A 23,270-nucleotide genomic window follows, 5' to 3' on the forward strand; every position below is an offset into this window, starting at 1 on the left:
TGTCATACGGCCTGTACCTCCGCCTGAAATCTTTCTTTCTTTCGAGGCCCACCGCCTTCATGGTATCCACCTCGGTCTTCATGCGGGCCATCTCTTCGTCTGCATGGGCACCGAATAGAGAGTTCCCGGCAAATGGGAGATTCAGGATGCGTTGTTGTGCTTCCTGTTTCAAGCCAGTGAGATCTCCTCGCACAGATACCATGTGCGTATCCATGAGCAGCCAAATCCGCCCCATCTGCTGCCGCGCTGATAACCTGGTTGGATACCAGGCATCCTTCTTGTAGTATCTCCTGGAAATCTTGTCTGTCTTCTCTGGGCAATTTTTCTGTAAATCTACTGAGGGAGTCCCACAGAGAACGATCATACCTGCCCAGGAGCGCAGACGCACTGGAGACCTTCATTGCTGAAGCTGCTGTCCCGCATATCTTTCTCCCCAGAGAGTCTAGATGCCTGCTCTCTTTATCCGGGGGTACCGTGGATGAAGATGCCACTGAGTGGGTCTTTCGGGCGGCAGCTATGATAACCGAGTCCGGTGGCGGATCCTTTCTAAGGAATAAAGGGTCCTGTTCTGGAGCCTTGTATTTTTTGAGAATTCTAGCCGGGGCAGACTTAAGCGAGGCTGGGGCCAGAAAAGTGTCCATGGTTGGCTGCAACAAGCCAGGCACTAGAGGCAGCAACTTTTTTGACGCTGATCTCTGTTGTAGAGTCTCAAAGATGACCGATGAGGAGGTAGATGGTTCTGGAACCTCTATGTTGAGTTTCTGTGCTCCTCTTAGCAACACCTCGTTGAATGTGGTAATGTCATCCACCGGTGAGACTCTAGCAGGTGGTGAATCTGTTAGGGTGGGTGAGTAACGCCCGACAGATGAACCTGATGAAGACCAAGAGGGTGATCTTCTTCTTGACCACGACCTGGATCTTCGTTGAGAGCGAGACCTGCTGCGAGACGCTGTAGCCGAGCGTCTAGGCCTCGCGGTCGGTTGGCGAGGAGATGAACGAGCCCGTTCTGCCCTGGCTGTCGGTGATGGCGTTCTTGGCAGGGAGGAAGTAGGTGAATACATTCGCGAATATTGCGAATCTGGGGAGGCCGCTGGTCTGTTGAGGCTCTCCAGCCATCTCGGAGATAGGTTGATGGGCGAGACGTGCCCAGAAGATGCCGCTCTTGACCGAGAAGAGTCGCTCGGTATGGAGACCACTGGAGATGGCGCCTTTTTCTGGCGTGGGGCGATGTTCTGCTCCCTGTGGGACAGGTAAAACCTGCGTCGACGTCGATGGCTGTTTCGACGTCGAAGGACGCCCAGCCGGTTGCTCATGCCTCGACGTTGAGTGCCTCGACGTTGAGTGCCTTGACGTCGAACGGCGATCCTTGGACCTCGACGTGGAGCGATGGGAGGTCGACGGCGGATGTCTCTTGTGCCGTCGTGGCGATTTCGACGTCGTGTGTCCTGACGTCGGGGGGCGCACAGCCTTTGGCGGCGACCGAGCACGCCGGCGATGGCTCGACGTCGATCGGCGGGCTGCCGTCGACGGAGACCTGCCCCTGCTCTGATGTCCCTCCGACGCCGTTCCCTTCGACGTCGGGCGTGTCGCCGTCGACCTATGCCGGTGAGACGGTGGTAGCGACGACGTTGACGGTGAACAAACAGGTACTTTCCTACCTGTCGACGTCGACCAGGCCATTCTCTCCTGAGAATGGCCTTCTGGCTGTCTGGGAAGTGAGGAGGACGATGTTCTTTTCCTCTCCTGAAGCTCATGTAGCCGGATCTTCTCTCTGTCTTTCAGAGTCCTCCTAGACATGTTCTTGCAGTACTTACAAGTGTCAGGGCAGTGACTCTGAGGCAGGCACACTATGCACACAGAGTGGGGATCTGACTGGGCCTTCTTCTTCCCACAAGCAGGGCATTTGACAAAAAGTGAAGGCATTTTTCTGTCTAGAGTGAAAAGTGAAAAAACGCTTTTTTAAAGAATTTTTTGCTCCAGGATCCTCTCAGAAGAAGCCAGAAAAAAGAACTGACCTAACTGTGAACCAACTGTCACCTTTCCTTCACCCCTGAGGCATGGTGGGATACTGGAGGTGCTCAGGGCCTTAAAGGCACAGTGCCAAAGTTTTTATGGTTCTCCTGTGTTAACCTGCATGCAGCCTATTGGCTAAGAATGCTTCATTGTTTTTCAATGCAGTTTTTTCTATTTTTTCTCTAGAGTTTGCTACTGCTTACTTCCCTAAGCCTAGTTTTAGGAGCTTGGGTACATATTTATGCTCTATTGTAGTATTTAATAAAAAAAAAAAAAAACTTCATGGAAATAAAAGCATTTTAGCCTGTTTTTAACATGATAGCCTGCATGACTGTTTGTTACACATGTATAATATGTGTATATTTTATATATGCTCCGGGGTCCCCGCACAAGGGAGGGAATATTCAATGTTTATGACTATTGATGAGGATCCCCTGGAAGAGAAAGGCATATGTCACCCAATGTCTTCTTATTGTTTCAAGGCACAAAGCCAAGCAATCATACCTCGGGCCTCAGACTAGAAGTACTGTTCAATGTTTGTTCTGGGGCACCCATTATTTCCTGCCACCAACCTGTGGTCTCAAACTACATGGTAGAAATCTGCCTCTAACATTCGAAATCTAGAGCATTTTTAAGCCATTACTGGACTTACTTTAGACAAGATGCTTGGGGTCAATGCATCATATGCAGACAAACTGTAAATTAATACAAAATATCCCCTCTGCGATGAACTACCTTGTATTGTTTGAGTCTATATTTGACTCCAGATTATTTCATCACATATTAACCACTCCTGTATATCACATAACCTATCCCAAATTCATGAAACATATGCATATATATATTGCTCTTATTTTACATTTAATCATGAAAAATTACATCCATATAAATGTATATAAAACCGATAATATTCCATTTACACAATCACAATTTTGCATATTTCATTGATCATTTCCTATTGCACGAAAATGTAATCCAAACATGGATAATAAAAACCCAAAAACTGTTGAAGTGTGGTTTCAGTGGGTCCTTGGTTTTCCCTACTTTCTTCAGGACATACACAATGAACATTTTAAAAATTATATCAAAAGCAAAGCACACACTTATTTCATGTAAGACCCTATTTCCTTTGAGTTGATGTTGTGTTTGTTTTATCACCACACTTTCCTCTGCCTTTTTATCATTGCCTGACTGAAGACTATGGGCCCAACCAATCCCTTTACCGCACTTCAAGAAACATATCAATAATCCAGAAATGTGTTTCTCCTCCAGGTTAAAATGTATCTGTCTGTATGATAATACATTCAGTCGCTAAGGGATATTACATAGCCATATTTTTTATTCGTATTTTTCGCTGGCCGAAGGTGGAAACATCCACACTACTTCCTTCAAAGCACCTGCAACAATCACAGAGCTGCTCGGTCTTCGCTTACAGTAACCAGTCACCTTACGTTTTCAAACGGACCAAGGATCTCACTTTCCATCCTCCAGCAGCAGGTCTGTATTCCAATACGCTTGTCCATACAGGCTCTGCACTCTCCACCAGGGCAGGTGCCTGCAGTGCTCATTGCACCCCTAGGTATCAGGTCCCAGACCAGCAGTACCACTCACAACTTACTTTCCCTTCAGTAGGATGCTGCTTTGGTTTCTTCTCTGGGTGCTGACTCTACTTCTGTACAGTGTGTCCTATAATCCAAGGGCTGCCACACAGTCTCTTCCAATCACGTTGCAGCCTTGGTCTGTGAGCAATTCCCGACGGAAGAGATCGTGGCAGCAGCCCAGCTGTTCAGCTCACGATCTCTGTTCCGGCTAACTCAAGGGTCCCATTCGTCATCAAATTCTCTAGCACCCAATATACATCAATCAGCCTGAAGCACCATCAGGGGTGTAGTCGCCCTGTAGTCTTGCCATCATCTTTAGGATGCAGCTGTTTGAATGAATCTGGTTCTTCATCCAAGCGTGTGTGAGGGCAAGTGTGGAAAGTGAGGACAATTAATTCTGTGTGCCTGTGATAAGTGACGTCCGGTTTGCAGCTCAGAAGATATGTTCTTTAAGTAATTTATTTTATGCCATGCTCCCGGTCACACAGTACAAAAGTCAGCAAATAAAAAAATTCCTACAGAGTTTCCACTTAACCATATGTAACTGATAAATTATCCAGAAAGCTCTCTATCACAAAAAAATAAAATTATACTTTGACATATTTAATTATCTCTAATTGATTCAACTTTTTTTTTATTTTTATTTCTCTAAAGAAATAGGTAAACTTTACAATGGGTCAATAAAATACAACTCTACTATGCTACACAGAACATATTACCAACATATTAGATGACAGTTTGTGAGTGGCGCTTTTACCTTCCTTAACAAGTAATACAGACATTCATTAAAAGAACCACAAAGTGTAACTGATGACTCTTGTAACGATAATGCTTACCCATATTGGCCAGTAAACCTGAAATAGCTTGGACATCAGCTCCTGCATACACATCAGCCAAAGAGGAAACAACTGGTAAGCACAAGGTATGGACACGTATTCTCCGCTCACCTTTAGAAAAAACAATGATTTCATAAGCGGGTTAGACAGTTAAGATCTTGTAAAACGTCCCAATTATGCACAGATAACACCTGATAAAATACGCATGAAAGAAAATAAGTTACTTACCTGTAACTGTAGTTCTCCAGTATTGGAATCTTTCATAGATTCACATGCTTGAATCATTCCCCGTCGTCGAGATGGGAGTCCCCGGTATAATTTACACAAGTAATGTCAAGATATATTAACAAAGAAAAAAGGCCCTAGGCCTCTTCAATTTAACAGTCTATCAGAGTCATTTTGCGAAAAGGACCAAACCTGAGCCTCCACCAATCAGGCGACAGCACCCTCCAGAATCCTCCTGAGAGAAGCTCCAGCACCTCAGATTTTCCAAGCACAAGTGCGTACAATATAGTAAACAGAAAAAGAAAGAAAAAGGTGAAGTGAGCTTCTCCGGGGAGGCGGGTGGGTCGCATGTGAATCTATGAAAGATTCCAATACTGGAGAATGAAAATGTCACTTACCCAGTGTACATCTGTTCGTGGCATCAGTCGCTGTAGATTCGCATGTTTTGCAATAGCTCGCCATCTGGTGTTGGGCCGGAGTGTTACAAGTTGTTTTTCTTCGAAGAAGTCTTTCGAGTCACGGGACCGAGTGACTCCTCCTTTTGTCTCCATTGCGCATGGGCGTCGACTCCATCTTCGATTGTTTTTCCCCGCAGAGGGTGAGGTAGGAGTTGAATTGTAGTAATAGTGCCCATGCAATGGAGTGACTAAGTATGTACCTATTTAAGGTTGAGATGATACATATACAAATAGTTGAAGGTAACTTCCAAACTGCTACAGGCTCCCGGGGAGGCGGGTGGGCACATGCGAATCTACAGCGACTGATGCCACGAACAGATGTACACTGGGTAAGTGACATTTTCAGTTCGATGGCATCTGTCGCTGTAGATACGCATGTTTTGCATAGACTAGTAAGCAGTTATCTCCCCAAAAGCGGTGGCTCAGCCTGTAGGAGTGGAAGTAGTTTGAAATAATGTTCTTAATACGGCTTGACCTACTGTGGCTTGTTGTGCGGATAACACATCTACACAGTAGTGCTTGGTGAATGTGTGAGGCGTAGACCATGTGGCTGCCTTACATATTTCTTGCATTGGGATGTTTCCTAGAAAGGCCATGGTAGCACCCTTCTTTCTGGTTGAGTGTGCCCTTGGTGTAATGGGCAGCTGTCGTTTAGCTTTAAGGTAGCAGATTTGGATGCATTTAACTATCCATCTGGCTATACCTTGTTTTGATATTGGGTTTCCTGCATGAGGTTTTTGAAATGCAATAAATAGTTGTTTAGTCTTTCTGATGTTCTTTGTTCTGTCAATGTAATACATTAATGCTCTTTTGACATCTAATGTATGTAGTGCCCTTTCAGCTACGGTATCTGGCTGTGGAAAGAACACTGGAAGTTCCACTGTTTGATTTAGATGGAACGGTGAAATAACCTTTGGCAAAAATTTAGGATTAGTCCTTAGGACGACCTTATTCTTGTGTAGTTGTATAAAAGGTTCTTGTATTGTAAACGCCTGAATCTCCCTTACTCTTCTTAGGGAAGTAATGGCGATGAGAAATGCAACCTTCCAGGTTAGGAACTGTATTTCGCAGGAGTGCATGGGTTCAAAAGGTGGACCCATAAGTCTAGTTAGGACAACATTTAGGTTCCATGAAGGAACAGGTGGTGTTCTTGGTGGTATAATTCTCCGAAGGCCCTCCATGAATGCTTTAATGACTGGTATCTTATATAGGGAAGTTGAATAGGTAGTCTGCAGGTATGCAGATATTGCTGCAAGGTGTATTTTAATGGAAGAGAAAGCCAGGTTAGATTTTTGTAAGTGAAGCAAGTAGCCCACTACATGTTCTGGAGTTGTGTGTAAAGGTTGTATTTGATTAATATGGCAGTAGCAAACAAACCTCTTCCATTTACTTGCATAGCAGTGCCTGGTGGATGGCCTTCTGGCTTGCTTTATGACTTCCATACATTCTTGGGTAAGTTGTAAGTGTCCGAATTCTAGGATCTCAGGAGCCAGATTGCTAGATTCAGCGATGCTGGATCTGGGTGTCTGATCTTTTGGTTGTGTTGTGTCAACAGATCTGGCCTGTTGGGCAATTTGATGTAGGGTACTACTGATAGGTCTAGCAGCGTTGTGTACCAGGGTTGCCTTGCCCAAGTTGGTGCTATCAATATGAGTTTGAGTTTGTTTTGACTGAGTTTGTTTACCAGGTAAGGAAGGAGAGGGAGAGGAGGAAAAGCGTAAGCAAATATCCCTGACCAGTTCATCCATAGGGCATTGCCTAGGGACTGTTTGTGTGGGTATCTGGATTGAAGTTTTGGCATTTTGCGTTCTCCTTCGTCGCAAACAAGTCTATTTGAGGTGTTCCCCAGAGTTTGAAATAGGTGTTCAGAATTTGGGGGTGAATTTCCCATTCGTGGACCTGTTGGTGATCTCGAGAGAGGTTGTCTGCGAGTTGATTTTGGATCCCTGGTATAAATTGTGCTATTAGGCGAATTTGGTTGTGAATTGCCCAACGCCAAATTTTTTGTGCTAGCAGGCTTAACTGCGTGGAGTGTGTCCCCCCTTGCTTGTTTAGATAATACATTGTTGTCATGTTGTCTGTCTTGACGAGAATGTATTTGTGAACTATTATTGGTTGGAAAGCTTTTAGTGCTTGAAAAACTGCTAGTAGTTCTAGGTGATTTATATGCAGTTTTGTTTGATGTACGTTCCATTGTCCTTGTATGCTGTGTTGATCGAGGTGTGCTCCCCACCCTGTCATGGAAGCATCTGTTGTTATTACGTATTTTGGCACTGGGTCTTGGAAAGGCCGCCCCTTGTTTAAATTTATGTTGTTCCACCACAGAAGCGAGAGGTAAGTTTGGCGGTCTATTAACACCAGATCAAGAAGATGACCCTGTGCTTGAGACCACTGTGATGCTAGGCACTGTTGTAAGGGCCTCATGTGCAGTCTTGCGTTTGGGACAATGGCTATGCATGAAGACATCATGCCTAGGAGTTGCAATATCATCTTTGCTTGTATTTTTTGTGTTGGATACATGCGTTGTATGATGGTGTTGAAATTTTGAATTCTTTGGGGACTTGGAGTGGCTACTCCATTTGTTGTGTCTATTATGGCTCCTAGGTATTGTTGTACCTTGCACGGCAGAATGTTGGATTTCGTGAAGTTGACGGTGAACCCTAGTTTGAAGAGGGTTTGTATGATCTGATTTGTGTGATTTGAGCACTCTATTAACGAATGGGCCTTGATTAGCCAGTCGTCTAGATATGGGAACACATGTATTTGCTGCCTTCTGATGTGTGCAGCGACTACCGCTAGACATTTGGTAAAGACTCTTGGTGCGGTTGTTAATCCGAAAGGCAGTACCTTGAATTGGTAATGTATTCCTTTGAATACAAACCTTAGGTATTTCCTGTGCGATGGGTGTATTGGTATATGGAAATACGCGTCCTTGAGGTCTAAAGTTGACATGTAGTCGTGTAGTTTTAGCAATGGTAATACTTCTTGTAGTGTGACCATGTGAAAGTGGTCTGATTTGATGAATGTGTTCACTATTCTGAGGTCTAGGATTGGTCTCAGCGTTTTGTCCTTCTTTGGAATCAGAAAGTACAGTGAGTAAACTCCTGTGTTTATTTGTGTGTTTGGCACTAATTTGATTGCATTCTTTTGCAGTAGTGCCTGCACTTCTATCTCCAGGAGATTGGAATGATGTTTTGTCAAATTTTGTGCTTTTGGTGGTATGTTTGGAGGGAATTGTAGAAATTCTATGCAATAACCATGTTGGATAATTGCTAGAACCCAAGTGTCTGTAGTGATTTCCTCCCATGCTTTGTAATAATGACTTATTCTTCCCCCCACTGGTGTTGTGTGGAGCGGGTGAGTGACGTGTGAGTCACTGCTTAGTAGTAGGGGTTTTGGGGCTTTGAAATTTTCCTCTATTTCTAGGGAATTGCCCTCCTCTATATTGTCCCCGAAAACCTCCTCTGTACTGTCCCTGGTAACTGGACGGTGTTGCCTGTGAGGTGCTGGCTTGTGTGCTTTGACCCCGAAACCCCCCTCTAAAGGGTGTTTTACGGAATGTGCTGTAATTCCCTCTGCTCTGCGGGGAGTAGAGTGCGCCCATGGCTTTAGCAGTGTCCGTGTCTTTTTTGAGTTTCTCAATCGCTGTGTCCACTTCTGGACCGAACAGTTCTTTTTCGTTAAAAGGCATATTGAGAACTGCTTGCTGAATCTCTGGTTTAAATCCAGACGTTCGGAGCCATGCATGCCTTCTGATAGTTACAGATGTATTAATTGTCCGTGCAGCTGTATCTGCAGCGTCCATGGAAGAGCGGATTTGGTTGTTGGAAATGGTCTGTCCCTCCTCAACCACTTGTTTTGCCCTATTTTGTAGGTCCTTGGGCAGATGGTCAATGAGATGTTGCATCTCATCCCAATGGGCTCTGTCATAGCGCGCAAGTAGTGCCTGGGAGTTAGCGATGCGCCACTGGTTTGCAGCTTGTGCTGCGACTCTTTTACCAGCTGCATCGAACTTGCGGCTTTCTTTATCTGGGGGTGGTGCATCTCCAGATGTGTGGGAGTTGGCCCTTTTCCTAGCTGCTCCTACAACGACAGAGTCTGGTGGTAGCTGTGTAGTGATGAAAGCCGGGTCTGTAGGAGGCGCCTTATACTTTTTTTCCACTCTTGGTGTGATTGCCCTACTTTTGACCGGCTCCTTAAAGATTTATTTTGCGTGCCGGAGCATACCAGGGAGCATAGGCAGGCTTTGGTAGGAGCTGTGGGTGGAGGAGAGTGTGTTGAATAAAAAGTCATCCTCGACCTGTTCTGAGTGGAGGCTTACATTGTGAAATTGTGCTGCTCTAGCCACCACTTGAGAATACGCAGTGCTGTCCTCTGGTGGAGATGGCTTCGTAGGGTATGCCTCCGGACTGTTATCTGACACTGGGGCGTCGTATAAGTCCCATGCGTCTTGATCTTGGTCACCCTGGCTCATGGTGGTGTGAGCTGGGGAATGTGATGGAGTTTGTGCTGGTGAGACGTTAATCACAGGTGGAGGAGAGGGTGGTGGGGTAACTTTTTTCACCACTTTTGTTTGTGGTGTTTGTTCAGTTTGGAACTCCAATCTTCTCTTTCTTCTAATAGGGGGAAGGGTGCTTATTTTTCCTGTCCCCTGCTGTATGAAAATACGCTTTTGTGTATGGTCTACATCCGTTGAGTGTAGTTCTTCCTCAAACCTATGCTTTTGCATTTGGGAGGTTAGCGAGTGCTCTTCTGTATAAGAGCCTGAAACTGGGTCGGTTGCAGTTTGTTTCGGCACCGAAACTCTGTCTGCATCTTTTTTCGGCTCCAAGGTGACTTTTTTCTTTTTCGGGGCCGAAACCTCTCGGCGTCTATCTTCTTCGGTGCCGCTGTCTCGGCGTCGAGCCGTGTCTACACCGGTATCTCGGTGTCAATGCTTGTCTCCAGCACTTTCTCGGTCCCGAGAAGGCTGCGTGCCGGTGTCTCGACCGGAGTCGGACGATCTCGGCACTGTTTGGGCCTTTTTCGGTGCCGACGGTCGGTCACCGAATTTATGGGTCGAGCCATGGCCTGATGGCAGTGGCGTCCCCTGGGCCTTGTAAATCTTCTTTTGAGTGGTTTTCGACGTCCTACTCACGGTTTGTGTATCGTCAAATCCTTCGGAGTCCGATTCTTGGATCGAAAAGGATCCCTCCTCTTCTTGTTCCTCGAACTCCCGGTGGGCTGTCGGCGCGGACGCCATCTGAAGTCTTCTGGCTCGACGGTCTCGGAGAGTTTTTCGGGACCGGAACGCACGACAGGCCTCGCAGGTGTCTTCGCTGTGCTCAGGTGACAGGCACAGGTTGCAGACCAAGTGTTGGTCTGTATAGGGGTATTTATTGTGGCATTTGGGACAGAAACGGAACGGGGTCCGTTCCATCGGCGTTCTTCTGCACGCGGTCGGGCCGACCAGGCCCCGACGGGGGATCGAAAAAATTACCCCGAAGGGCACCGGAGCTCTTCGATCTTAGACGCGGTGTTGAATCTAACTACGCCGACCCCGAACGCAACAATACCGACGAAAATCTTCTGAAATTAGCTATTTTTCCGTTCCGAAACTCGGAGCGACAGGAACACGTCCGAACCCGATGGCGGAAAAAAAACAATCGAAGATGGAGTCGACGCCCATGCGAATGGAGACAAAAGGAGGAGTCACTCGGTCCCGTGACTCGAAAGACTTCTTCGAAGAAAAACAACTTGTAACACTCCGGCCCAACACCAGATGGCGAGCTATTGCAAAACATGCGTATCTACAGCGACAGATGCCATCGAACCTACAGTTACAGGTAAGTAACTTATTTTCTTACTCCAGTATTGGAACTTTCATAGATTCACATGCTTGAATCGGAGCAGAGAGCAGTAGCTATGCACATTGTAATATGACAACATCTTTAATGGAAAACACTTTGATACACGAAACCTTATTATCATCCTGCATGTACATGCAACTATAAAGGTATACACCTATATATATATATATATATATATACACACCTATATATATATATATATATATATATCTAACAGCAACGCGGTTCAATGGGCGCCGCGCTCGAAGAATACCGGTGCAACCGCTCTGGGTGAACCAGCCCAAGAGTAAATATTTCATAAAAAATTTAGCAGTGCACTCCACCAGGGTAAAGTAATTCTTGAATTTATTTGAAACAAACAAAAGAAACCAGAACAACGCGTTTCGACCGGATGGTCTTTGTCAAGTTCAACAAACAATTCACAAAGCAAGTTCCTTTTATAATGGAAAGTATTATACCCATATAATGCATGCTGGGAGCTGTAGTTAAACAAATATTCAATGCAAATTCTCAGAGTTACATAATATTACAATCAATCTATTCTCAATGAAAGTGTAAACATAGAAAAATATTTTCAGCATTCTAAAAAGATAATTATATAGCAAATTTACTTCATTTGTTATTTATATATAATTTAAATCCCATTTTTCCATTAACTTAATTAACTCTATACTGGTATTTTTAACTCACTTTTTCTAGTAATACTATTACAGAATTTTTTTATTATTATTATTACAAATTTTGCTAATTTCATATAAATCTGGACTTGCTCTGAATACAAAGAAAAATAAATAAAATAATTTTTAATATATATCCAATGCTCACAATGATAATTAGGATGGTTGTTAATTAAGAACTCAACCAATCAAACAGTTCATCTGTGCTGCTTGAGTTATACATTCATAGATGAACAAAGTTCTTCATCATTGTTCATCCCTAAAGGGGCCTTGGTTTTCATTCGAATGTCTGCTAACTGGTTCTGAATTCCTGGAATGAACTGCGCTATTAGGCGAATGTGGTTGTGAATCGCCCAATGCCAAATTTTCTGTGCTAGGAGACACAACTGTGTTGAGTGTGTTCCTCCCTGTTTGTTCAGATAATACATCGTTGTCATGTTGTCTGTTTTGACAAGAATGTGTTTGTGTGTTATTATCGGTTGAAAAGCTTTCAACGCGAGAAATACTGCCAGTAATTCTAAGTGATTTATGTGAAACTCTCTCTGTTGAGGGTCCCATTGTTCTTGTATGCTGTGTTGGTTGAGGTGTGCTCCCCACCCTATCATGGAGGCATCCGTTGTTATTACGTATTGAGACACTGGGACTTGGAAAGGCCGCCCTTTGTTTAAATTTATAGTGTTCCACCATTGAAGCGAGGTGTATGTTTGGCGGTCTATCAACACTAGATCTTGAAGTTGACCCTGTGCCTGTGACCATTTTGATGCTAGGCATTGTTGTAAGGGCCACATGTGCAATCTTGCGTTTGGGACAATGGCTATGCATGAGGACATCATGCCTAGTAGTTTCATCACTATTTTGACCTGTACCTTTTGTTTTGGGTGCATGGCCTGTATTATATTGTGAAATGCTTGTACCCTTTGTGGACTTGGAGTGGCAATCCCTTTTGTTGTGTTGATTGTTGCTCCTAAGTATTGTTGTACTTGACACGGCTGAAGGTGTGACTTGTTGTAGTTGAGTGAGAAACCTAGTTTGTGAAGGGTTTCTATGACATACTTTGTGTGTTGTGAGCACCGTTCCTGCGTGTTGGTTTTTATTAACCAATCGTCTAGGTACGGGAACACATGTATTTGCTGTCTGCTGATATGAGCAGCCACTACTGCCAGGCATTTTGTAAAAACTCTTGGCGCAGTTGTTATCCCGAATGGCAACACTTTGAATTGGTAATGTACCCCTTGGAATACAAACCTTAAGTACTTTCTGTGTGAAGGATGTATCGGTATATGAAAGTACGCATCCTTTAGGTCTAATGTTGTCATGTAATCTTGTTGTTTGAGCAATGGGATTACGTCCTGCAGTGTCACCATGTGAAAGTGATCTGATTTGATGTAGATATTTAATGTTCTGAGATCTAATATAGGTCTTAGAGTTTTGTCTTTTTGGGGTATGAGAAAGTAGAGTGAGTAGACTCCTGTTCCTCTCTGATGAATTGGTACTAACTCTATTGCATCTTTTTGCAACAACGCCTGAACTTCTAGTTGTAGAAGATCTATGTGTTGTTTTGACATGTTGTGTGTTTTCGGAGGGACATTTGGAGGGAATTCTAGAAATTCTATGCAATAACCATGCTGAATAATGGCTAGGACCCACGTGTCTGTTGTTATTTCCTCCCAGTTTTTGTAGAACTTGGTTAGTCTCCCCCCCACTGGTGTTGTGTGTTGGGGATTTGTGACATGTAAGTCACTGTTTGTTTTGTGGAGTTTTGGGACTTTGGAACTTCCCTCTATTCTTTGGGAATTGTCCCTCTCTATATTGTCCCCGAAAAGTTCCCCCCTGGTATTGGCTCTGATAAGTGGGCCTTGTTTGTGAGGTTGTGGGTTCAGTGCTTGGTCCTTGAAACCCCCCTCGAAATTGTGATCTTCGAAATGTGCCTCTGCTCTGTGGGGAGTAGAGTGCGCCCATGGCTTTGGCCGTATCAGTGTCTTTTTTAAGTTTCTCGATAGCAGTGTCCACCTCCGGCCCAAACAACTGCTGTCCGTTAAATGGCATATTCAGCACAGCTTGTTATATTTCCGGCTTGAATCCAGATGTACGCAGCCATGCATGTCTCCTTATTGTTATTGCTGTATTGACAGTCCTAGCAGCTGTGTCTGCTGCATCCATTGCTGACCGTATCTGATTGTTCGAGATACACTGTCCTTCCTCTACCACTTGTTGCGCTCTATTTTTAAACTCCTTGGGCAAATGTTCTATAAAATGTTGCATTTCGTCCCAATGAGCCCTGTCATATCTCGCCAACAAGGCTTGTGAATTGGCAATGCGCCATTGGTTGGCTGCTTGTGCCGCCACTCTTTTCCCACCCGCATTGAACTTACGACTCTCCTTGTCTGGAGGTGGTGCGTCTCCTGAGGTGTGTGAGTTCGTCCTCTTGTGTACTGCACCTACTACCACAGAGTCTGGTGTTAACTGTTGTGTGATGTACACAGGGTCTGTTGGTGGCGGTTTATATTTTTTCTCCACCCTTGGAGTTATTGCCCTTCCTTTGACAGGTTCTTCAAACACTTGTTTGGAGTGTTTTAGCATTCCAGGTAGCATGGGGAGGCTCTGGTACTGGCTATGTGTGGACGACAGTGTGTTAAATAGAAAGTCGTCTTCAATTGGCTCTGTATGTAGGCTAACATTATGAAACGCCGCTGCCCTTGACACCACCAGTGTGTAGGCGGTAGAGTCCTCAGGTGGTGACGGTCTGGCTGGATAACAGTCGGGACTGTTTTCTGACACTGGCGCATCATAAAGATCCCACGCGTCTGGATCATCCTGACTCATCGCTGTATGAGTTGGGGATTGCATCATTGGTGGAGTGGCTACCGGTGATGGCTGTGGAGAGCGTTGTGGAGATGGTGGTGGGGTTACTTGTTTAGCCACTTTTGCCTGTGGCTGCTTGTCTTTGTCTGGGAAGACAAGTTTTCGTTTCATCCGAATAGGAGGGAGAGTACTGATCTTCCCTGTTTCTTTTTGGATGTGGAGCCTTCTTTGTGTGTAATCTGGCTCCATTGACTCTAGTTCCTGTCCAAATCTATGTGTTTTCATTTGTGAGGACAGGCCTTGTTCCTCTGTGTAGGAACTTGTTTTCGGTTCCGAGGCCGGATGTTTCGGTACCAAAACTTTTTAGACTGCCTTTTTCGGCTCCGACGCCACTTTTTTGCTCTTCGGCGTCGTGATCTCTCAGTGCCGACTTGCCTCGGTGCCGAGATTGCTCTGACCCGGTGTCTCGGGGTCGTGTCTGCTCTGTGCCGGTATCTCGACCGGAGTCGGATGACTTCGACACATGCATGCCCTTTTTCGGTGCCGATGCCCGGTCACCTATTTTTCGGGTTAAGCCATGGCCTGCTGGCGGTGGCGTCCCCTGGGCTTTTATGGTCTTTGCATGAGTTTTGTGTATCGACGTCTTACTCACGGTTTTCGGCGTCTGTTCAGGTTCAACCTCTTCCGAGTCCGAATCCTCGATGGAGAAGGCTTCCTCTTCTTCTCCCATCTGTTTTTGTCCTGTCGGCACCGACGCCATCTGTAATCTTCTTGCTCTTCGATCCCTTAAAGTCTTTCTGGACCGAAATGCTCGACAGGCCTCACAGGTATCCTCTTTGTGTTCTGGCGACAAACACAAATTACAGACCAGATGCTGATCTGTGTAAGGATAGTTGTTGTGGCATTCGGGGCAGAAGCGGAATGGGGTCCGTTCCATTAGCCTTGAAGATGCACGTGGTCAGGCCGACCAGGCCCCGCCGGGGAATCGAAAACCCCGAAGGGCCACCGGAGCTCTTCCAAATTCGGTGTTGATCTGTTGTAACTAACCCGATACCGAACGCAAACAATACCGTCGAATTTTCCGAGATTTTCACTAACTTTCCGAACCGAAGCGCGGAGCGAAAAGGAACACGTCCGAACCCGATGGCGGAAAGAAAACAATCTAAGATGGAGTCGACGCCCATTCGCAATGGAGCCGAAAGGGGAGGAGTCCCTCGATCTTGTGACTCGAAAAGACTTCTTCGAAGAAAAACAACTTGTAACACTCCGAGCCCAACACTAGATGGCGGGATGTGCAAAGCATGTGTATCTGCAGCTACACATGCCATCGAACATATATATATATATCTTTCTCCAAATGACCCCTGTCAGGGCACGCTCCATTAAGTCGGTGCTCGTGTGAGGGAGGGACGGGCCAGCCAAATTCCCCTGGAAGCCTCAGTTTGCCAGAAGACTATCTGACCTGTCTATCTGAGATATAACCTTAAAATGAAAAAAAACCTTAAAATGATAAAATGGCAATAGTTCCTTCAGTCTCCATCTATCCTTACATCTCTCTCTTCTCCTCCTTACTACTTTTCTTTCCTGCTCCCTCTTTCGCTTTAATTAAGGCTGTCTGAGTTTTCAAAAATCTAAAATTGGTGTGTCAAAAATTTGGTTTTAATATTTGTAGTATATATGTTTAGTTTTGCTTTATTAATGTGGAGTTTGAAATCATTTGTTTTCACTGTGTAGTAGTATATAATGGCAAAGAAATGCATTGGTGGTGTTTGGGGTGTGTGTGTGTGTGTGTTTGGTGTGTGTGTGTGTGTTTGGTGTGTGTGTGTGTGTGTGTGTGTGTGTGTGTGTGTGTTTGTGTTTGGTGTGTGTGTGTGTGTGTGTTTGGGGTGTGTGTGTGTGTGTGTGTGTGTGTGTGTGTGTGTGTGTGTTATGTCACTTACCCAGTGTACATCTATTTGTGGCATGTAGTGTTGCAGATTCACATGCTATGCATTAGGTCCGCCATCTAGTGTTGGGCCTGGAGTGTTACAAGTTGTTTTTCTTTGAAGAAGTGTTTTTCTGGAGTCACTGGATCGAGTGACTCCTCCTCTCGGTCATAGTGCGCATGGGCATTGAGTCCTTTGTTAGACTGTTTTTTGGTGTAGGAAGGAGTGAGAGTGAAAGAATGTAAATGTACAACTAAATGTAGTAAGTAAATAAGATGTCCATGCAAATGTAAACATATATATACATATGTAAAAATAAGAACTGCAATGACTACAGGCTTCCGGGGAGGAGGGAGTGGGCATGTGAATCAGCAGCAGTACATGCCACAAACAGATGTACACTGGTAAGTGACATTTTCCGTTCGATGGCATGTGTAGTTGCAGATACACCTGCTATGCATAGATTAAAAAGCAGTCCTCACAAAACAGCAGTGGCTATCCTGTAGGAGTTGAAGTAGTTTGAAATAAAGTTGTAAGTACTGCCTGAGTAACACTGGCCTGTTGCTTTGAAAATACATCCACACAGTAATGCTTTGTAAAGGTATGTGAGAGTGGACCATGTGGCAGCTTTGCATATGTCTGCTATTGGTATGTTCCCTAAAAATGCCATGGAAGCATGTTATTTCCTAGTGGTATGTGCTTTAGGGGTTATTAAAAGTTGTATTTTTGTTTTAATGTAACATGTTTGGATGCATTTTACAATCCATCTAGCTAATCCTTGCTTAGAGATAGGATTTCCTTTATGTGGCTGTTGAAAAGCTACTAAAAGCTGTTTAGTTTCCCTAAACTCTTTTGTTCTATCAACATAGTACATTAGAGCTCTTTTGAGGTTAAGAGTATGAAGAGCTCTTTCAGAAGATGAGTCTGGCTCTGTGAAGACTGGCAATTCCACTGTTTGGTTAATGTGAAAAGGAGAAACTACTTTTGGCAACAATTTTGGATTTGTGCTAAGTACTACTTTATGTTTGTGTACTTGGAAAAATGGCTTGTCCAGAGTGAAAGCTTGTATTTCTCTAACTCTTCTTAATGAAGTAATTGCTACTAAGAAAGCAACTTTCCAAGTGAGAAACTGAATATCGCATGAATGCATGGGCTCGAATGGTGGTCCCATTAATCTTGTGAGTACAATATTGAGATTTCATGCAGGAACTGGTGGGGTTCTTGGTGGAATAATACACTTAAGTCCTTCCATAAAGGCTTTTATGACAGGGACTCTGAAGAAAGAAGTATGTTGTATGGTTTGTAAGTACGCTGATGTAGCAGTAAGATTAATTTTAATAGAGGAAAAAGCTAAATTTGCTTTTTGTAAATGAAACAGGTAGCATACAATTTCCTGTATTGATGCTTTAAGTGGGTCTATATTTTTGGGCTGACAGTAGTAAACAAAACGTTTCCACTTGTTAGCATAGCATTGTCTAGTTGTAGGTTTGCGTGCTTGTTTTAGAACTTCCATACATTCTAATGGAAGGTGTAAATATCCAAATTCTATGACTTCAGGAGCCAAATCGCTAGGTTGAGAACACTGGGGTTGGGATACCTGATTTGACCCGTCTTCTGTGTTAACAGATCTAGTCTGTTTGAAAGTTTGCGATGGGGTACTACTGACAGATCTAAGAGTGTTGTGTACAAGTGTTGTCGTGCCCACGTGGGAGCTATGAGTTTCATGGTGAGAGAGATGTGATGCAGTTTGTTGATCAGAAATGGAATTAATGGGAGAGGGGGAAAAGCGTAAGCAAATATACCTGACCAGTTGATCCATAGAGCATTGCCTTGGACAGAGGGTGTGGGTGTCTGAATGAGAACTTTTGGCATTTTGCGGTTTCGCTTGTTGCGAAAAGGTCTATGTTTGGTGTTCCCCACATTTGAAAGTACTGTTGTAGCACCTGAGAGTGAATTTCCCATTTGTGTATTTGTTGCAGCGTCCTGCTTAGTAGGTCTGCTAGCTGATTGTGTATCCCAGGGATGTTTTCTGCTAGCAAGTAAATGTGATTGTGAATTGCCCATTTCCATATTGTTTGGGCTAGAAGGACAGTTGAGACAAATGTGTTCTTCCCTGTTTCTTCAGATAATACACTGTTGTCATATTGTCTGTTTTTTTAAAGACTGTTTTGTGTCTGAGAAGAGGTTGAAAAGCTTTTAGAGTGAGAAACACAGCTAGCAATTCTAAATGGTTTATGTGAGAAGTTAACTGCGTTTAATTCCATTACCCTTGTATGGTTAGGTTGTTGAGGTGAGCTCCCCAACCTGTCATTAAATCATCTGTTGTTGTTGTTATGGTCTGAGGCAAAGGGTCCTGAAATAACCGCAGCTTTATTAAATTGTTGTGATTCCACCATTGAAGAGATTTGTGAGTTTGGCGGTCTAACAACACTAGATCCTGCAATTAACACTGTGCTTGAGACCATTGTTGTGAGAGACACTGTTGTAGTGTTCTCATGTTTAATCTTGCATGCAGTACTACTGCTATATATGATGCCTTCATTCCCAATAGTTGCATGATAAACCTTACAGTATAACATTGATTGGGCTGTATCTGTGATATAAGGTTTTGAAAAGCCTGTATCCTTTGGGCATTTGGATAGGCTAAGGCTTTTTGGGTACTGAGAAAAGCACATAGGTAAGGTTGAACCTGTGCTGGTTGAAGATTAGATTTTTGGTAGTTGATTGTGAACCCTAATGTATGTAGGGTCTCTACTGTGTTGTGAGTGCGTTGCTGGCATTGTATAATGTTGCTTGATTATATTAGTCAATCGTCTAGATAAGACATGTATGTGTTGGTTTTTTAGGTGAGTTGCTACTACAGCTAGACATTTTGTGAAAAAACCTTGGAGCTGTTATGCCAAAGGGAAGAACCTTGAATTGGTAGTGCTTTCCTGCTATTACAAACCTTAGGTATTTTTGATGAGCTGGATGTATGGGGATATGAAAGTAAGCATCTTTGAGATCCAAGGCAGTCATGTAATCTTGTTTCTGTAGTAGGGGAATTTCGTCCTGCAGAGTTACCATGTGAAACTGTTCTGACAGGATATATAGATTTAGAGGTCTGAGATCCAGAATGGGTCTGAGAGTACCATCCTTTTTGGGTATGAGGAAATATAGTGAATATACTCCTGTCCCCTATTGTGATTTTGGGACTATTTTTATTGCTTCTTTTAGTAATAGAGATTGTACTTCTTGCTGTAACAGAACATTGTGTTCTGGGGACAGTCTGAGAGCGAGGGGGAATGTTTGGAGTAGAAATGAGTTCTGGGCAGTAACCATTGCGGAGAATTGAAAGCACCCACTGATCTGTGGTGATGTTTTGCCATTGAGAGTGGAACTGCTTAGTAGGTCTGCTAGCTGATTGTGTATCCCAGGAGATGTGTGGGATTGTCGGATGTTGGGGAAGTCATTGTTTTTTTTTAATTTGCCTCTGGCTCCAAAGTGTTGACTTCTGTAAGAGCCTCTAAATGATACTCTTTGATAGTACTACTGAGTTTGTTTAGACTGAGGTGGAAGCCTCTGTAGTCTGGGGCTTGAAACCGCCCCATAACTGCTGTTTACGAAAGAAACCCCGGTAAGGTGCAGTGTACAGGGTTCCCATGGCTTTTGCAGTTTCAGAGTCCTTCCTGAGTTTCTCAATAGTTGTGTCAACCTCCGGTCCAAATAGATGTTCCCTATCAAAGGGCATGTTGAGCACTGCCTGTTGGATTTCTTTTTTAAACCCGGAAGATCTTAGCCATGCATGCCTATGGATTGTTATGCTAATGTTTATACTTCTAGCTGCTGTATCGGACACGTCAAGAGCAGAGCAGATCTGATTTGATTATTGATGATTGCTAATTCCTCCTCAACAATTTGTTGTGCTCTCTTTTGATGTTCTTTAGGTAAATATTGCAAGAATTCTTGCATTTCATCCCAATGTGCCCTGTCACATCTTGCTAACAGGGCTTGGGAATTTACAATACGCCATTGGTTAGCTGCTTGCGTAACTACCCTTTTACCAGCTGCATCAAACTTTCTGCTTTCCTGGTCAGGGGGAGGGGTATCCCCTGACGATTAGCTATTTGCCCTTTTTCTTGCAGCACTGCCTAAAAGAGTCTGGTGGTACCTGTTGTGTGATATAAACTGGGTCTGTCGGCACAGGCTTGTATTTTTTGTCTATTCCTGGGGTTAAAACCCTAGCCTTAACAGGTTCCTTAAATATGTCCTCGGCATGTCTAAGCATACCAGGCAGCATTGGTAAACACTGTTAACGTGAGTGAGTGGAGGACAATGTGTTAAAAAGAAAATCCTCCTCCAAAGGCTCAGCAAGCATCTGAACTATATGGTATGCAGCTGCTCTAAAAATGACCTGAGTGAAAGCCGTACTATCCTCTGGTGGTGAAGGTTTGGACGGATAGAGGTCTGGGTCATTTAGTTGTATAGGATCTGGGTCATATAAGTCCCAGGAGTCCACTGTATCTCCATGTGAATATGTATGAGAATGTGTTGGTGAAGGCAATGGTGGTGGGGTGGTAGATGGTGGAGAGAAAAAGTTGTGGCGAATGTGGTGGAGGAATGTGTAAAGGTGATGGTTTCTCCTTTTTTTAAATATCTTTGCTGGTGGTGGTACAGTGTCAAGAGTCTCTTGAAATGCCAGTTTCTCTTGGATTGTGGAGGAGGTGAAGCAATGATTTTCCCCATCTCCTTATGTATATGTATCCTTCTTTGTTTGGAGTCCATGATTTCAAGGATTGGCTGAATATCAGAGTCCTCAGAACGATATTCTGATGTTTTAACTCCTTTAGAAGATTGTTAATCAATTGTCTTGCAGCTGTGTTTTAATCAACTAGAAAGTCCTTGTTCCTCTGTATAAAAGGATTTTTTCGGCTCCGAGGTGGTAGCTAAATGTTCCGGTCCCGAAGATACAGCCTGTGATTTTGGCTCTGTAGCGGGACGTTGAATTGTTGACTCTGAAGAGTGTGGACGTTGGCTCAGCTCGGATGTGGAGCTTTTAATATATTTGCTCGACTACGGTATCGAAACAGGTGTGGCCTGTTGATTTGGTCTTTTTCGGCGCCGACCCGAAGCTCGGTCGCCACAATTTTCTTTCAGGTGGAACCATGGATCTCTGGCAGTGGTGTCCCCAAGGCCTTAATAGGTCTCTTGGAAGTGGACGTAGGGGCAGGTGTACTCAAATTCTGAGCCGCAGTGATGAGTTGGCTGTCTTCATCCGAGTATGCTTCGGAGTGGGTGTCCTGAATCAAAACAGCTGTATGAGCCAGCTATTCTTCTAATGTGTCAGTCGACTGTATGCTTCGATGCCATTTCAAGTCTCCTTGCTCTCTGGTCACGCAGTATCTTTTTTGACCGGAACGACCGACAAGCTTCACAATCTTCCTCTAGATGTTCGTGAGAGAGACAAAGATAACATACCACGTGTTGATTGGTGTAAGGGAATTTTGTGTGGCATCGACGACAGAATCGGAATGGAGTCCGATTCATCAGGGTGTGGTGTGGTAGGCCTGAACAGGCCAGAGTAGGGTGCGAGCGCCCGAAATGGGCGTTTTCTTGTTCTCGACTGTACTATCGGCTCGATTACAGATGGAAACGTGATAGAAACAATACAGACGGTAGAATAAAGTTAGTATAAGTTTCCTATTCGAAAGTCTCAGAGTGAGAGGAAACACGTCCGAACCAGACAGCGGAAAGAAAACAATTTAACAAAGGAGTCAACACCCATGCGCACTATGACCGAGAGGAGGAGTCACTCGATCCTGTGACTCCAGAAAAACACTTCTTCGAAGAAAACCGAATTGTAAAAATCCAGGCCCAACACCAGATGGCAGACCTAATGCATAGCATGTGTATCTGCAGCTACACATGCCATCGAATATCTATATATATATATCTATATATATATATATATATATCTATATCTAGATATAGATCTATTTTCCATATATATATCTATATATATATCTATAGATATATATATAGATATATATATATATATATATATAGATATATATATATATATATATAGATATATATATATAGATATATATATAGATATATATATGGAAAATGTCACTTACCCAGTGTACATCTGTTCGTGGCATGAGACGCTGCAGATTTACATGCTTTGCACATCCCGCCTTTTAGTGTTGGGCTCGGAGTGTTACAAGTTGTTTTCTTCGAAGAAGTCTTTTCGAGTCACGAGATCGAGGGTCTCCTCCCCTTTCGGCTCCATTGCGCATGGGCGTCGACTCCATCTTAGATTGTTTTCCCGCAGAGGGCGAGGTAGGAGTTGTGTGTTACAGTAATAGTGCCCATGCAATGGAGTAAATATGTATGAACATAATGTAGATTAAGGTGATATATTTACAAATTTATAACTGTTCAAGATCAACTTCGAAACGACTACAGGCTCCCGGGGAGGCGGGTGGGCGCATGTGAATCTGCAGCGTCTCATGCCACGAACAGATGTACACTGGGTAAGTGACATTTTCCGTTCGATGGCATGTGTAGCTGCAGATACACATGCTTTGCATAGACTAGTAAGCAGTTATCTCCCCAAAAGCGGTGGTTCAGCCTGTAGGAGTTGAGGTTGTTTGAAACAAAGTTCGTAGTACTACTTGTCCTACTGTGGCTTGTTGTGCTGTTAACACATCCACGCAGTAGTGCTTGGTAAACGTATGAGGCGTAGACCATGTGGCTGCCTTACATATTTCAGTCATTGGAATGTTTCCTAGAAAGGCCCTAGTAGCACCCTTCTTTCTAGTTGAGTGTGCCTTTGGTGTAATAGGCAGTTCTCTTTTTGCTTTGAGATAACAGGTTTGAATGCATTTAACTATCTATCT

At 44.0% G+C, this 23,270-nt stretch overlaps 1 protein-coding gene across 1 annotated transcript in view; it reads right to left on the minus strand.

The window, feature by feature from the left end:
• SEC24A (SEC24 homolog A, COPII coat complex component) overlaps window positions 1–23,270 on the minus strand; it is a 446,244-nt gene that overhangs the window by 77,480 nt on the left and 345,494 nt on the right. Inside the window, exon 17 of the mRNA XM_069199250.1 lies at window positions 4,451–4,561. Within this exon, the coding sequence (XP_069055351.1) occupies window positions 4,451–4,561 (111 nt within the window). The remainder of the gene's footprint in view (window positions 1–4,450; window positions 4,562–23,270) is intronic.

This window comes from Pleurodeles waltl, chromosome 7 (assembly GCF_031143425.1).
Source record: "Pleurodeles waltl isolate 20211129_DDA chromosome 7, aPleWal1.hap1.20221129, whole genome shotgun sequence".
Lineage (NCBI taxonomy): Eukaryota > Metazoa > Chordata > Amphibia > Caudata > Salamandridae > Pleurodeles > Pleurodeles waltl.